Raw genomic sequence first — 15,703 nt, forward strand, 5'->3', positions numbered from 1 at the left:
CATATTATATCAGAAATGTCATGTAACAAATAAACACAGTATTAAAATAGTTATATTAATATATTAATTGATACTTATCCTTACTAATATTATTATACCTAAATATAAAAGTATGTCTGTCTGTCAGTTTTTCACCGCCAATGCGTTAAGCCGATTTTGACGGATACAGGTAAGTAAGCTTGTATCACGGGGGTGGACGTAGGATACTTTTTATCCTGGAAAATCAAATTATTAAAAAACTTAAACACATGCTGACGAAGTCGAAGACGAAGCATTATCTACTAAGTAATTAAAAATGCAAAATGTGTGTATGTTTGTCTGGTGTTACCTTTTCACCGATCACCTGCTGGATCAATCTTAACGAGATTTGGCACGTAGATAGATCACACAGCACATCATAGAGCCGGAAATATGATACTAGTATCTGCGAAAATAAAAGAGTTACTAAGTAGGAATTTTTAAAAACCTAAATTCATGCGGAAGCGGGCATCAGCTAATACTTCAATAAAGTACATAATATAACATTTTGAGCTTGAGTTTTAGTAGTGAGGTAGATATACTTTAAAATTACTGCGACAGATTGCGACTGCAAAAACGATTGCAGTTTTATTTTTAAAAATTTAGGTCAGTCGCTTTAGCGAAGATGGATCTGAATCAGATTTTGTGATTATCCATGTTCCAAGTGGCCCACTTTAGTGCAAGATGGATGAAAGCTTTTAGCACAATAGTTTGACTCCAGCTGTGTACGCCAAAGTGGACGATTATGACGTTGTAAGTTATAAAACTCTGGGCACTACTACAGGATCCATACTTATAACAAAGATATTATAAAACTACATTATAGGCAAAGCTTATACAATTGTATTTTAAAAAGTAAAGACAAATTCTTACGCTTGTGTGTATGCCACATACGCATAACGCCACAGACGACATAGATATTGGCACGGGGTTCACGCACCTTTGCGTAAAACGACACCAACTGAAATGCTTAAAAAAATATACTAGCGACCTATTTCCGGTCTATATAGGAGTCGTTGGATTTTCAATATAGATACTGTTCAAATGCCATTTCTCTTCATTATTGCTTTCATACAATATAAAGCATATTCTACATGCGACGATCTTTATGATGATAATTTTAAATTGCTTGAGATACGTACCTACTCTGTTGCATTTTCGTGACAGGACTTAATAAGCAATTTCGGAATGAAATATACTGGTTTCACGTTTTAATACATTTTTGCATGTTAAATCGAGGCTTTTCGAAAGCTAAATTAAAATTGTATTTTTACTTGAATTTTTAAATTAACCTAAGTCAATGACATTCTAATAAGCATACTTTTTCAAAAGGTTCAATCAGAACTCTTTTATTGAAAATGTTACAATAAAACTTGTATTTAGGTCTAATCTAATTTCTGTATCTCAAATAAGTATAGGTATAATATGTATGTCTATTATAATAATATATGTAGGTATGTAGGTATGTAGTTATATATATGTCGGAGAACAGGAGGATGGCTGATAATTATTATTCATCTTTAGCCGACATCAGAAGGTAGTAATTAATAGGTAGGTACTTTAATCCATGTTCTTTACAAATAGTTCTCAGTAACGTATCGCACATGGAAACCATCAACGTAACACAACCAGATCACTCTAACCTAACCCTACCTATGGTCGCCTCCAACCACCCCTCACAGCGACCCCTCACCTCACTCTAAACTAGCTAACCTAAGCTAAACACCACATCGTGTGATTAGGGCGCAATTGCTATTGCAACCTCTCAATCAAGTCACGACCTACTCCGTTATCTAATCATCTCAAGGTAATCAATCACAACTTCATGAACGCTCTTAAAAGGATCATTGCATCGACTCTCTTACGATCTAAACCAGATCTTATAATTGACTTCTCATTACTAATTCAGAATATCGCAATAGCTCTACCTTCTCCACTCTGTGCACATCTGCATACAGAACACCATAGCATCGTGCGCCACACGCGCCACGACTACTATCCACCCAAATAAGCGATCACAACAGAAACCAGGTAGAATGTAAGCTATTCGATCTCATGGGCAACTCATTGTCTAATCCATTTCAACATTACACGAGAGTCATCAATGATTCTTTACCAACCGGGTTATACGATTCTAAAGCAGGTACCTACTATCAAAGTTAACTTCAAGTTACTATCACACTAAGCTATCACTTCAAACTAATCATTATCTCAACTGCCGGTATATCTCCAATTACACTCTAAATCACTAGCGTCTGCAGAAATAACCTTAACGGATGTCCTTATAATAATCTATCCACTGAGCCAAACGTTAACTCACGAATTACTCTAATATTCACCAATAATTAGTATTCCATATTCGTCAAACAACTACGCGAACATTATTAATAGTGCTTTGCAGACAAAGTCACCGGATGGCACTAGATGTTACGATTTAACACAATGTACATTAGCATCGAACAATTACTGTTCTAACTATATCACAATCACCGAATTAAATATCACGATTAAGAAACTACCTACCTATCTCAAAGAATAATAATTAGCTAAGCTAAAATCTGATACTTAATTAATTTAACGCGAGAGAAAATTGTGAACGACAACAAAATTCGTGCGTGTCAAAGTCCAACTCTGACAACTAAAATAAAGATGGCTACCTTCCGTAGAGTAAAACTCATACGTTTCTTTTCACGGAGTCTATAGACAGTAAGAACTCTTTCAATATCGACCCTCCAATATATATATATATTTCTATTATGGATTTTGTATATATATTAATATTTATAATAGTTATGTATATGTATGATAGTTATGTATGTATTACTGAAATAGTTAATTATATTATATAATATTATACTACTTCATTTTTCTGTATTGCGTGTAAGTACTATCCAACACACCTAGTTTCTCCTTTCACCAAAGGTTGCCTGGAAGAGATTGCTGTGAGCAATAAGGCCGCCTTTGCATACAATAATTTTGTTAGTTTAAGTTTCTGTAATAGTTATGTAATATTTTTTGTGTGCAATAAAGTATTTCTATCTATCTATTTCTATCTAAGTACAGAGCGCTCTTCAACTTTATTTATTCTTATTGTCGTCGTCGTAAACCGATAGACATCAACTGCTGAACATAAATCTAAAGCGTTAAACAAACTACGGGACGCGTCCGTAAGCCACGGTGATAGCCGCGACTTACAGGTGTGCATCCTGCACAGTCGTTTTGCGAGATACGTCTTAGACGTCTGACGGACTCAGTGTATTAGTATTGTCCATATAATATATATAGGTACTAGATGATGCTCGCGACTTTGTCCTCGTGGATTTAGGTTTTTTTAATCCCATGGGAACTTTTTGTTTTTCCGGGATTTTTAATCTTTTTTTTTTTAATTGATCACGTAAATAGTCTGCTACTTGGATGCTACCGAAGAGCTACTTGACAAACTCGATCGACTTCAAAATTTGTGCATACGGTTTATATACGGCCTGCGCAAATTCGACCATATTTCCGATTACCGTCGTCGGTTAAAGTGGCTCCCAATACGCTTTCGCCGCAATTTGCATATTCTGACTGTTCTCTACAATGTTCTTAATACCTCTTCCCCTGGTTATCTACGAGAGCGATTTCAACTATCCCGCCCTCCTACTAGACCTATGCGGTCGTGTGTCTCAAAAAATCCTCTCGTCACTCCCCGTTGTAACACAGTCTTCTATAACAAATCTTTCACCGTACTAGCTACCCAACTTTGGAACTCACTTCCTGAAAATGTCAGAGAGAACTGCCACTCAGTACACTCATTCAAATACAGAGTGAAGCAGTATTACCTATCATTAATATAGAGTATTTTATATATTATATGTATTTATATTTTTCATATATTATGTATATAATTATTTATGATAAGTATAATTATTGTATATAAGTTGATTTGGGTATTTATTATAAGATATTTATGTAGTTTATTAGATTCTAGTACCGTAGACCTATTCCACTTCTTGATACGCCTTACTCACAACCTTGAATGGGAAGCTGGAAGAAATCTCTGTTTAGAGATAAGCATTTCCGATGTAACTTAATTTATTATTACTTTGTAACTACAATTTTTGGTACATGAATAATAAAAAAAAAAAAAAAAAAAAAAAAAAAAAAAAAAAAAAAAAAAAAAAAAATTTCAATAATACATAAAATATAGGTAAAAAACTGTTATACAAATAAAAGCTGTTAATTAATGCATATTTGTACATATAAATATCGTTACATGAAACACTTCCGGGGTGCCTATGTCAATTTCCGGGATGCAAGCTATTTCTGTTTACCAAATTTCGTATAAATCGGTTGAATGGATAGATCTGTAAGGATTCCGTGAGAACTCTTTGATTTTCCGGGATAAATGTAGTCTATGTCCTTCCCCGGGATGTAAACTAACTCTGTACTAAATTTCATCAAAAACGGTTAAGCTGTTGGGCCGTGAAAAGCAAGCAGACAGACAGACAAACAGACATACAGACAGACACACTTTCGCATTTATAATATTATTATGGAAGTATGGACGCGTCCGTCAGCCGTACCTTATACTTTGTTCCTGTCTTAAGAGCCCATACGTACGGTCGATAATCGCCCGGCAACCAACTCATCCGACGGCGTCCGTTAAAACTCTGTAATTTATATGATAGTTGCCAGTTGGTGTACTTATGCGCACGGATTTGCGGCAACTCCATGCGCATAGGTACGGCAATCTTAGATGAATGTACGGCAACTTCTATATAAATTACAGATTCTGTCAACTGTGTTGCCGGGCAACTATCAACCGTGCGGGCTCTAAAGGTGCTGATAAACTTGAGCATTCACTTGAAACAGAACATCGAGCATTCGCCGTTTTTATTTTTGTCGAACTGAACAACGAGCCGAGACAAGCATAGAGCCAAATATTGCTACGAACATTTCTAGCGAATGCTCGTCTATTCTTCATGAAAATGTCAGACTTGACGGTCGCGTGTGGTCGCTAGAATGCTTGCCAGAATGCTCGACAGAATGCTCGCTAAAATGTTCTCGTATGTTTGTGTGAATGAGCATTCGCAAGAATGCTCATTACAAGTGAATGCTCAAGTTTATCAGCACCTTTATAGTTAATTTTCAAAATATATGGTACCTAACCAACGCCCACTATAATTTATCTTCTACAAAAAGTCGCGATGAGCGATGTCGCTTATAATCAGTATCTTTATTAAATGCGAAAGTGTGTTTGTTTGTGGGTTTGTTGGTTTATTGTTTTGTTGATTCGTTGGTTTGTTGGTTTTTTGGTTTGTCCTTCAATCACGTCGCAACGGAGCAACGGATCGACGTTATTTTTTGCATGGGTATAAGTAGTTAAAGACCTGGAGAGTGACATAGGCTACTTTTTATTCCGGAAAATCAATGAGTGCCCCCGGGGGTTTGAAAACCTAAATCCACGCGAACGAAATCGTAGGCATCAGCTACATATAAATGTAACAAATCACTTATATTTTAACAGGTGTCACGATCAGGAGCTCAGCAGGTCGTGTTGCGGGGAGCGACGAGGAGTCTCAGCGGGCGATACCGATGTGAAGTTTCGGCCGATGCGCCGTTCTTCCACACCGTCTATAAAAGTGCTTATATGCGGGTAGTAGGTAAGTACAGTTCTTGCAATTCACGAAGCCAAGTGAACTTTACTTGTGGTTACGTCGTATACACGGTCATAGGTGTGCGTGCATGTCGGACCAATCAGTCGCGAGCAAGCGCTCGCAAACGCAAACATTTACTGTATCTTACTTATACCGATACGACTTACACACAAGCATGAGTCACTCGCTCTCGTGAAATGGGAGAACTATACACATAATTATTATAAGGTTTGTACTAAATGATTCCCGAGACGTCCACCTGCAATTACCTAGGTTTTTGAAATTCCGAAACTCTTTTTAACAGGGGTCTACAATACGTTATAGAGAGAATAAAATATATAAAATCTATGGGCATGCATCTCTCTGGAGCAATTAGATACTTGCTTTAACGGAGAAGGAAAACATCATGAGGAAACCTGCATGCCCGAGAGTATATAATGTTCTAAAAGGTATGTGAAGTGTACCAATCCACACTTCGCCAGCGCGGTAGACTATTATCACCTGAACCTTTTTCATTTTGCGAGGAGATCAGTTCTCAGTAGTGGGCCAGCGATGGGTTGGTGAGAATGAACAGGAAAATAGGTGCAAAATTTTATTTGAGACATTTTATGCTATAGTTTTTGACTTATCGTGCAAAATGTCGAAAAAATACGAACGTACGAACCCCGTAGTACGGAACCCTCGTCGCGCGAGCTTGACTCGCACTTAGCCGGTTTTTAGATATGTATTTTATTATTTGATGATTTTATTCTATGAGTAGAATATGAGTAGAAGTTGAAAATGTTTCACAAGTATCATGATATCTATAGGTAAATCTCAGATTCCAGAAAAAAAAACTGCATTTGTAGCATGAAACATGAAACAAAGTAACAACTAACTAATAAGCGCGGCAAAATATAATATGAAAAATAATAACTCACAGCTAATTTAATCACAGGACAAATTAAATTTTATAACGCCTGTATAGTTCGGTTAAATGAATGAATGAAATAACTTTCCTGAATCAGTTTATAAACTAGTAAACAATGAGAAATGTTGATTGCTCGCTCCAGAGATTGCTTGTTTATGACTTTGTAAACGTAATTTAAAGTTTGCAATGTAGCGGATTAACTGTATACCTAAGTTAGTTAGTCAATCAGAACTGCTTTGTATTCGACATCTGGAAATTTAATTACATACCATCAATCAAACATGTATGTACCTAAATTGTCCAAACTCAATAATTATTATAAATTTAATAGTGTGTCTGTCTGTACTACGTTTTAACGGCCATTTCGTGTAACTTATTTTGACGACATTTGGTACAAAAATGCTTTTGCCCAGGAAAATTTAAGAATTTTTAAAAACTCAAATCCACGTGGGCAAAGTCGTGGACATCATGTTTGGTACAAAGATAGCTCGCATCCTGAAGACGGACGAGCTACTTTTTATCCCGAAAAATCAGAGTTCCCATTTTTCAAAAAACCTCAATGTACCTTAAGTATACTTGGTAGGTACTAGGATATAAGCTAAGGAAGATATAAATAATATGACAAAAGCGCGTATCTATTTCTAAAACCTCTTAAAATCTAAAATCGTTATTCGATTCAAATTGTAATGATAGATCGAGATGGCAATCGGGGTGTGAGGCGGGGCATGCTCCGCACACCCACACGTCACCCGCGCTCGCCCGCACCGGATTAGCGCGGGGGCTGTGCGGGGCGTTCCCTCACCGATTGCCATCTCAACCTGTCGAGTACTATATGTAACATCGATGTGCATCCACATGTATAGGCATGTATAGTCCGCGACAGGTCGAGATGGCAATCAGGCTATGAGGCGGGGGGACGCCTCGCATACCCGCGCTTGCACACACCGGGTTAGCGCGGGAGCTATGCTAGCTATGTATCTATAGTAGATAATATATTAATTTAGGTTTAATATAAATGTCGAAGCATTGTTGCGGAATTCTATCATAAATGGGAACTAAATATACAGAATGTTAGATGTTTGATTAAGGTTCATTTGTTTAAATACACGACTATTGTTGACTATACTCGTAGCCGGGTTGTTCAGTCGCTGCATGGTATGTTTGGTACAGGAACACAAAGGACATGGTATTTAGACAAACGTAATGAAGTCTGAATTAATGTACTATTACTAATTGTAATCAGTACCCTTATTATAAATGCGAAAGTGTGTTTGTTTGTTGGTTTGTCCTTCAATTACGTCGCAACGGTACAACGGATTGACTTGATTTTTGCATGGGTATAGATAAAGACCTGGAGAGTGACATAGGCTACTTTTTATCCCAAAAAATCAAAGAGTTCCCACGGGATTTTTAAAAGGCTAATCCCACGCGGAAAAAGTCACGGGCATCAGCTAGTTACTCCTATTTTAATGTATAAAACGGGTAGGTACATTCCACGATTAATTTTTGTTTTTATTTGTCGATATTTCAACCCAATTGCACGGGTCGTGGTCACGACGGGACTGCGGTGCTGCGAGAGATGAAGTTCGAGCTGTCAAGGGCAGTAGCGAACTACCCTTTTTCTTGTTCTTTTCGCTGGAACTTCACGAGTTGTCCAGCAAAATACACTCACGTCACTATTGACTTTCGATGTCGTACGATGCTGTCCTGGTTTGCGTAATTCTACCACTGGATTCCACATACTTGCTAGTTTAAAACCATCCTCACGATTGAAATTCTGGTGTTTGCGAATTTCAATCGCTTCGCGCACTAGTCTAGGCATATAGTGGCGGTCTGTGGAGAGAACTCGAGGATTGTGGAGTTCAATCCAATGTTTTGTGCCTGGCTGTAGGATATGCTCCGCGATCGCAGACTTCTGAGGATCGTTGTTTCGCACGAGTTGAGTTTTATTAATTAATAGAATAGGTATAGTGGGCGGTAGGTCGAGATGACAATCGGGGAGGGAACGCCCCGCACACCCGCACAGCCCCTGCGCTAACCCGGTGGGGGCGAGTGCGAGTGACCTGCGGGTATGCGGGGCATCCCTCTGCCGCATACCCCGATTGCCATCTCAACCTGTCGTGAACTATACTATAGATCAATAAAGCTATATAGTTCCTAAACAGAAACAAATTCTTGGAAGAACTAGCTTTATAGATTATGCACGTTCCTACGTGGCAGATTACAAGCATATGAGGAGTAAGTATAACAATGTTTACTAGAAATGCTCGAGGGCAAACTTCAATAACTAGGTTTAGTGCAAAGTTTGGGCAACTTTACACTAATCTGTAAGAGAAGTCTTTAGTGTGCTCTATATTCACATATAGGTACTATCGCTCATAGTCAAAGCATTATCCTAATATTATTATCTTTGAACCAGACTTATGTTAAAATTGACTTGACTAAATCGCAAACTAAATTGTTGTGATAATGGTTAGATATACCTAGACCTACGTAATTTAATCTATCTATACCCATAAAATAATTATCCTGACTGACTGATTGATCTATCAACACACAGCCTTAACCGCTTGGATTAGAAACTTGAAATACAGGATGTTTCTTTTACGACATAGGCACTCACTAAGAAAGAATTTTTTGCTAGGCCGCGGATAGAGTTGTAAGTTTTACTCACGTAAGTATAGCTTACATGATTAACTTACGATAAATTTACTAACGCAAACACTCTCATACGTATACATATATTTATATACCTCGTTAAAGTTGTCAATTAATTGTCGTGAGCTAGTTACGTGAGTAAAACTTACCGCTGTAATCGCGGCCTTAAATAGGGGATGAAATTTTCTATGAAAGTCTTTCATTTTTAAAGTTATATCGCTGAATTCGTATTGACGCTGATGGTTAGAATGAAAATAATAAAAGTTTCACGGTTTTTAATAATTTGGTATTTGACAGAAAGTCAAAAAAAAATTACGTGTTTCAGTATTTTTAGAAATACAACCCCCTCACTAATTTAAAAAACTCCACTCGAGCGAAGCCGGTTGTCGGCTAGTACGTCTTTTAGCAAATTACCACTATTAAGTACACTTCCCACTTTGATTGGTAGGTCTACCAATCAAAACATTTCACCACAAAAAAGTGAAGCTTTTACGAATATGCTTTATCCTACAACGTAACGTTTCACTACAAGAGAGATAGTTTTTGGCTCCATAGTAAAAAAGGATACTGTGCAAACAAAGCCCGGAACGGAATTCGGCCTCCCCAGCGTTTTAACAATTTCTACTGAATTCTCCGCTAAAGTAGAATGAGCCCGTATGAAAGATGAATATGCAACGTCGGAGTTCCCACGGGTTCCATTAAAACGCATGTGCTCTTGTCCGATATGATTTATTGAGATCGGAATTTTCCCTATCCAATGTTGCTCTTATAACTTTTTTATACCACGGTATAATGGAGTAATTTAGATTCAATAAACAGGCTCTAAACAATTAATCTTGCCTTTAAAAATATAACGATCACTTTCGTTAATGGCTTCGTGACCAGGAAATGCTTTCGGAAAATTTCCATTCATCAATCTTATTGTTTGAGACCATGACATATCCGAAAATAGGTTCAGGAAGCAATTATCGCTGAAGTTTGCGCATTTATATGTATAATAACCAATTTAACACTTCTTACATAATGACTTACCTATGCGATTCATCACTAACTGCTTTAATATCCAGTTTAATCTTTCCTCGGTTTTAAAATCTTCTTATATGTATGTTTATTCGTGATGAACTATAATTTGACCAATTTTAGAATTATAGAAATTGCACTTTCTGTATATAAATTCGAACTTAAAGAGCAAGTACCTACTTAGGAAATATAATTCTTTTTAAGAACGTGAGGCTTTATAAAATTTGAAAGTTTCCAGCCAGGAAACTTTCATAAGTAGTCTGGCTAGTGGTTACCTACTAACGCAAAAGTATTTTGTTCTCAGAATTGCCGGAGTCGGGACCGAAAGTGCTTGCACAGAAGAGCTGGTATACGGTAGGCGATATGCTGCGAGCTAATTGCACTTCCCCGCCTTCTGATCCAGCGGCGAATCTCACGTGGTTACTTAACGGTTATGAGGTGAAAACTAAATGAGAACTTTCTTTGAAGAAAATTTCTCTCACGTAGCTGGGTAGCGATACGATTAAGGCCCTTATGCCTATGGAGTAAAGGCATACCGCGTACTACTTCATAGCGGCATGCGATTGCACTGGCGTGCTAGGCGTCAAAGCGTGGTTTTCTATGAAAGTAGCTAAGCGAGTTTAGTAGCTCTCTTTTCTTAGGATAATATTTTTAATTAGTTATTTATTTCACCGAAATTAGGAGGATTAATTTCTTGAATTTTGGTAGATACTGTGTTTAAATTCAATTTTGCGTAGTGTTTTGCTTTTATAATATTCTTTAAAAAAGGAAGGGTATTAAATTTTTAGGTCAGTTAATTAGTTTTATTTAATTTTTTCGAATATAAATATGTAATATTTCTTGATTAATTTTGATTGATTTACAGGTCAAAGGTCTCGACATCCCGCTACAAGACACGTTTTACCCACCAAGACAACCTGTGATAAGCGACGCATCCCTAGAAGATGCGAACAGGATAATATTCAGTCCGTGGGACGCTATCTCTGGGTACGAGGACCCTGTGACTGATATTATAGACATTCCGGGCGACGCTGACGTCGCTTCAAACTCTCACAAGAACAACTTTGAAAGCACAACGTTATTCGCACCGAGACCTGAGCAAATTGCTAACAAAAATATTAGCGTTGAAGAAGAAAAATCTAATAAGTCTTCCTCCTTCAGTCAGCTCGTTATTCGAGTGCAAACTTCACATTTTTATAAGGTATGGCTGCATCGAAATGACTTCCAATTTAAATCATAGAAATACTTAGTTATATTCCTACAAGCTCGTTCTATTTATACTATGCTCAGCTTTTCATGTCTTGGTAGTTATTTTTTTCAACAGCTCTGATATTTTCGTTTTGAGACGTTTTTTACTGCTAGGTGCCAAAATCATAACAAAAGTTTGATACAGTCTCAGTTTTTTTTTACCAACTAGTGATATGTCAAGGACGGACGTGTGGGTTTTTTTAATTTTCTGTATTTTAATGGCGCTAAAATATGTATTTTACGTGAGGTAAAAATAAGCCTATGCTCGCCTTTGAAATAGAAGGTATTTTTGTGTCAATTAATTTCGTCCAGATGTTTTGTGGTTATGCTGTGAAATTTCATTTTATTATTTTAAGACAACCATCATGCTGAGAGTTGTGCTGTCATGATTAAAGGTGTGAAATCTGCCAATCCATTGGGCAAGCGTGGTGAAGTACGGCTTTTCATTCTGAGAGGAGACCCGTTCTCAGTATTGAGCTATTGGTTGAGCCTGAGATGAAGATGATTCATTATTTAACTTTCTAAAGGGTCGTCTCAACGTGACATGCGTGGCGCGAATACTCTCCGTGTGGTCATCCAGCGGCTTCCTCCTGCTGGACGAAGAGAGGCCCCAAATTGCGCCCGTCATGGGCAGTCGAGACTCTAATTCAGGTAAATCGATATTTAAAAGCAGTAAAACATTTTAAAATTTCATCGCTACCCAACTATTCGTGGATATGACTTTGGCAGTCTTATGGGCAGATGGATTTATTTTCTTACTTAATATAATAACTAGTCTTGGTACAGAATAGCCAATTAGGTACTACGCAGGAGATATTATAGCGCACAAGTATGTGCGCAAAACACGCGCACTCGCCATTCCCTCACTCTCATAGTCCAATGGGATGGCAGTCCGACACAGGTGAAGAGAGTCAGCTTTGCAACTTTGGGCTGCTACTGAGAATTTCTTGTCAGAAAAAACGATTTCTTATTCAAAACAGGACTAGAACTTGACATCTTACGATTCGCAGCCAAATTTGCTTATAAAATATAATATCTTTATAAAAGTTTGTTGTAAAGTAAGTTGTTGTTTCTGTTGTTTCAGGTCTCCGGTGCTCCACATCTCATGTCGCGGCGTTCTTAAACTATTTACTCCTAAATCTGCTCTGGTGAGAACTGTTTCTCTTCCGTGATTCATGCATAACTTACGTGCTGTGTAGAATTTAGCGAAAAGCACCGCTTTCGGCTCCAAAACTGGAGGAATGTGGGATATGTACGTACATTCGAGTAAATCCATGCTTGCATAGTACTACACTATTAGTACTTACTTGATACAGTTACGTACTTATTCTAACTTCTAAAGTGTGTGATGTGTTGTTTACTTCTTTCCTTATTTACGCTTAAACTATTCAATCGATTTCACTGGTAGACACAAAGATTATTATTTAACTCAACTCCAAAAATAATTCTAAATACATATCAAAAATTGCGTAACCGGCAGGATTCGAACCTGCGTCTTCTGGGTTCGCGCCCAGTAATTATAGTGTATTTAAAATTATTTAGAAATTTCCTTGAAGTGTAATCTAAAAACACTATCATAAAAATTATAAAACTAAAAATGTTTTGGTATAATAAGACTTATCGTAAAAATTGCCCCAAATAAACATATTATTTCTAACCTGGGGTCTTCTCCATCTATCTATACTTATAATAAAACTGTAACAGGTCAAATTCTGTACATTGAAGATATTTTGAAAATTTTTTTTCGAGGGCACTCTATAATCGATACTGAACCCAAAACTGTAGTTTTTTTCATTTTTGTCTGTCTGTATGTCTGTCTGTCTGTCTGTCTGTCTATCTGTCTGTCTGTCTGTCTGTCTGTCTGTCTGTCTGTCTGTCTATCTGTCTGTCTGTCTGTCTGTCTGTCTGTCTGTATCACGGCCGCACATCGCGCTGAAACTACTGAATGGATACCAATGAAACTTGGTACGATTTGAGGTCATACTATGAGGAAGAATATAGGATACTTTTTATCCCGAAATTCAGCATGGTTCCCGTAGGAGAGGGGATGAAAGTTAAAATGTATACTGAGTTGTAATTCATTAACTCGTAGTCCGATTTCATTCATTCTTTTTTTGTTAGAAAGGGGATATTATTTTAAAGATTGTTCCGTAAATATTTCAAGGTCATCGGTTTTTAACCGACTGTCAAAAAGGAGGTGGTTCTTTTTTCTACATCGATTTTTTCGAGGTTTCTGGACCGATTTGCAAAATATTTTTTTAAATCAACAAAAAAAGTTTTCGTGGTGGTCACATAAAAATTTCTGGATTCAACTCCTTAATCCTGATGCTGCAGGGTTACTGCCCGCCTGAGTTATCAAGATTCAGGAAGTGTTCATAGTGATAGTATATTGTAGGTACCAAGCAACGACTTTATTCTCAGACTTCAAGTCTCAACTCCTCAACCCTGATGATGTAGGGTACAGCACTCCTAAACTATAATGTTTCAGGAACTGCGGATGATGCAAAATTATTTTAGGTACCAAGCATAGGCTACATCATTGAACTTCGGATCCTAACTCCTCAATCCTGATGCTGAAAAGTACTGAAGCCCTAAATCGTGGGGATTTTAGAATTTCTGATAGTGAATTGATATTTTAAAAAAAATATTAAAAAATTTGAATCGACTGTTAGGCGGAACGAAGTTTGGACAAATTACTAAAATTTAAAGTAGGTAGATACTTTGAAATATCGAATTTATCAGATTTTTCAAAAGACGAAAGTTCCACTCGATGTTCTTTCCACAGATAAATATTTTACAGGAATCTCTTGATTTATTTTTTATAACTACTTAAACCAGAATAGCTTGTCATCCCGAGCAAATCCAGAGCGAGTCGGTTATTTTTTTACGAAGTAAGAATTTAAAACATGCTTCTTTTTCAGGGTTTTCCGATGATCGCCGGCGTAAAAGGGTGATTACACATTCTCTCCGATCAAATCAGTGTTACACAATTGATGGTTACACCCACATCTATAGTCGAGTATTTATTTTATATCATACAGTTAAAATATACGTTATACAGTATAAACAACGTTACTATATGTAAATAATATTCGTAAAACCTGAATGTATAGAATACAATTTGTTTTTATAAAAATACTACCTACTACTTACTATTTCAAACTATGAGAAATTGTAGGAATATAATATTGTATGTTATTTTCTTATGTAGAAAAATATATACTCTACTATATATTTGGGTATTAGTGATTATACAAATTGACAGGTGAAACGATTTTATCAGTGCAGTGATTTAATAGTACTTAGTGACTTTTATACTTGTATATAAATAGTTTAAAAATAATTATAGATGTAAGAATATAGTGATGTTTTGCTTCACAACTTCTATGTATGTATCTGTTACTATAATATAAGGAAGGTAAATAAAAGATCTCCGTTTTTAATTTGTTTTTATTAATGGGTTTACATGAGTTAAGTGAAGTTATAACTCGTAAAATAGAAGACATACCTACCTCTTATAGTAGCTGGCAAGAAATATTGTACACCGACCTTTAGAATGAAATTTCGGCTTTGTAGAGCGTTGTCTCTTTCACTCATAATAGGTATGAGTGACAGAGACAACGCTCTACGAAACCGCTGTAGTCTTTCTAAAGGTATATGAACAATATTTCCTGCCGGGTACTGTATAGTGTACAGTGAAACGTAATATAGTAAGTAGCCTTACGGCCGAAATTAATGATAATCAGTCTATCTGTAACCTGTCGATAAATTCTTTTTAATTCCTTAAAATAAAGTCAAAAAATATAATACTAAATTACCCTTTTTGATATTAACCCAGATAGAACTGGTAATGTTAATTTCGGCCGTTAGTTATAATACTATCTATAGTATAAAACTTTGAAATATTAGTGTCTTATGCGAACTATGTAGGTAGGTAATTATATTCTCATAAACTCTAGGTAACTCTAACTCATAAGGTCTATATTTTATGAGCAGGTCTTATTCATGAAATATAAGTATTTTAGCCTTCGATTCTTGGCAGGTATTGTATCTAGCCAAATACGGCTTAAAATTAATATGTAGGTACCTACTTAGCTAGCTAGTAAAACTATTTTGCAACCTAATGAGCATCGAAGTAACGAGCTTCGTAAAGGTTCTGATACAGGTTGGGTATGGAGGAAATTTTCCAAGCAAGTGATCCCTAATGGAG

The 15,703-nt window shown here is 36.6% G+C and overlaps 1 protein-coding gene across 2 annotated transcripts in view; it reads left to right on the forward strand.

Moving 5' to 3' along the window:
- LOC117982353 (uncharacterized) overlaps window positions 1-14,936 on the forward strand; it is a 42,761-nt gene extending 27,825 nt beyond the window's left edge. For both annotated transcript variants that reach the window (XM_069498860.1, XM_034968708.2), the window contains exons 4-9: window positions 5,528-5,663; window positions 10,550-10,683; window positions 11,111-11,446; window positions 12,021-12,144; window positions 12,578-12,641; window positions 14,415-14,936. In XM_069498860.1, the coding sequence (XP_069354961.1) occupies window positions 5,528-5,663; window positions 10,550-10,683; window positions 11,111-11,446; window positions 12,021-12,144; window positions 12,578-12,641; window positions 14,415-14,427 (807 nt within the window). In that variant the 3' untranslated portion in view covers window positions 14,428-14,936. The remainder of the gene's footprint in view (window positions 1-5,527; window positions 5,664-10,549; window positions 10,684-11,110; window positions 11,447-12,020; window positions 12,145-12,577; window positions 12,642-14,414) is intronic.
- The last annotated feature ends 767 nt before the right edge of the window (window positions 14,937-15,703 follow it).

Source organism: Maniola hyperantus, chromosome 5, assembly GCF_902806685.2.
Source record: "Maniola hyperantus chromosome 5, iAphHyp1.2, whole genome shotgun sequence".
Classification (NCBI taxonomy): Eukaryota; Metazoa; Arthropoda; class Insecta; order Lepidoptera; family Nymphalidae; genus Maniola; species Maniola hyperantus.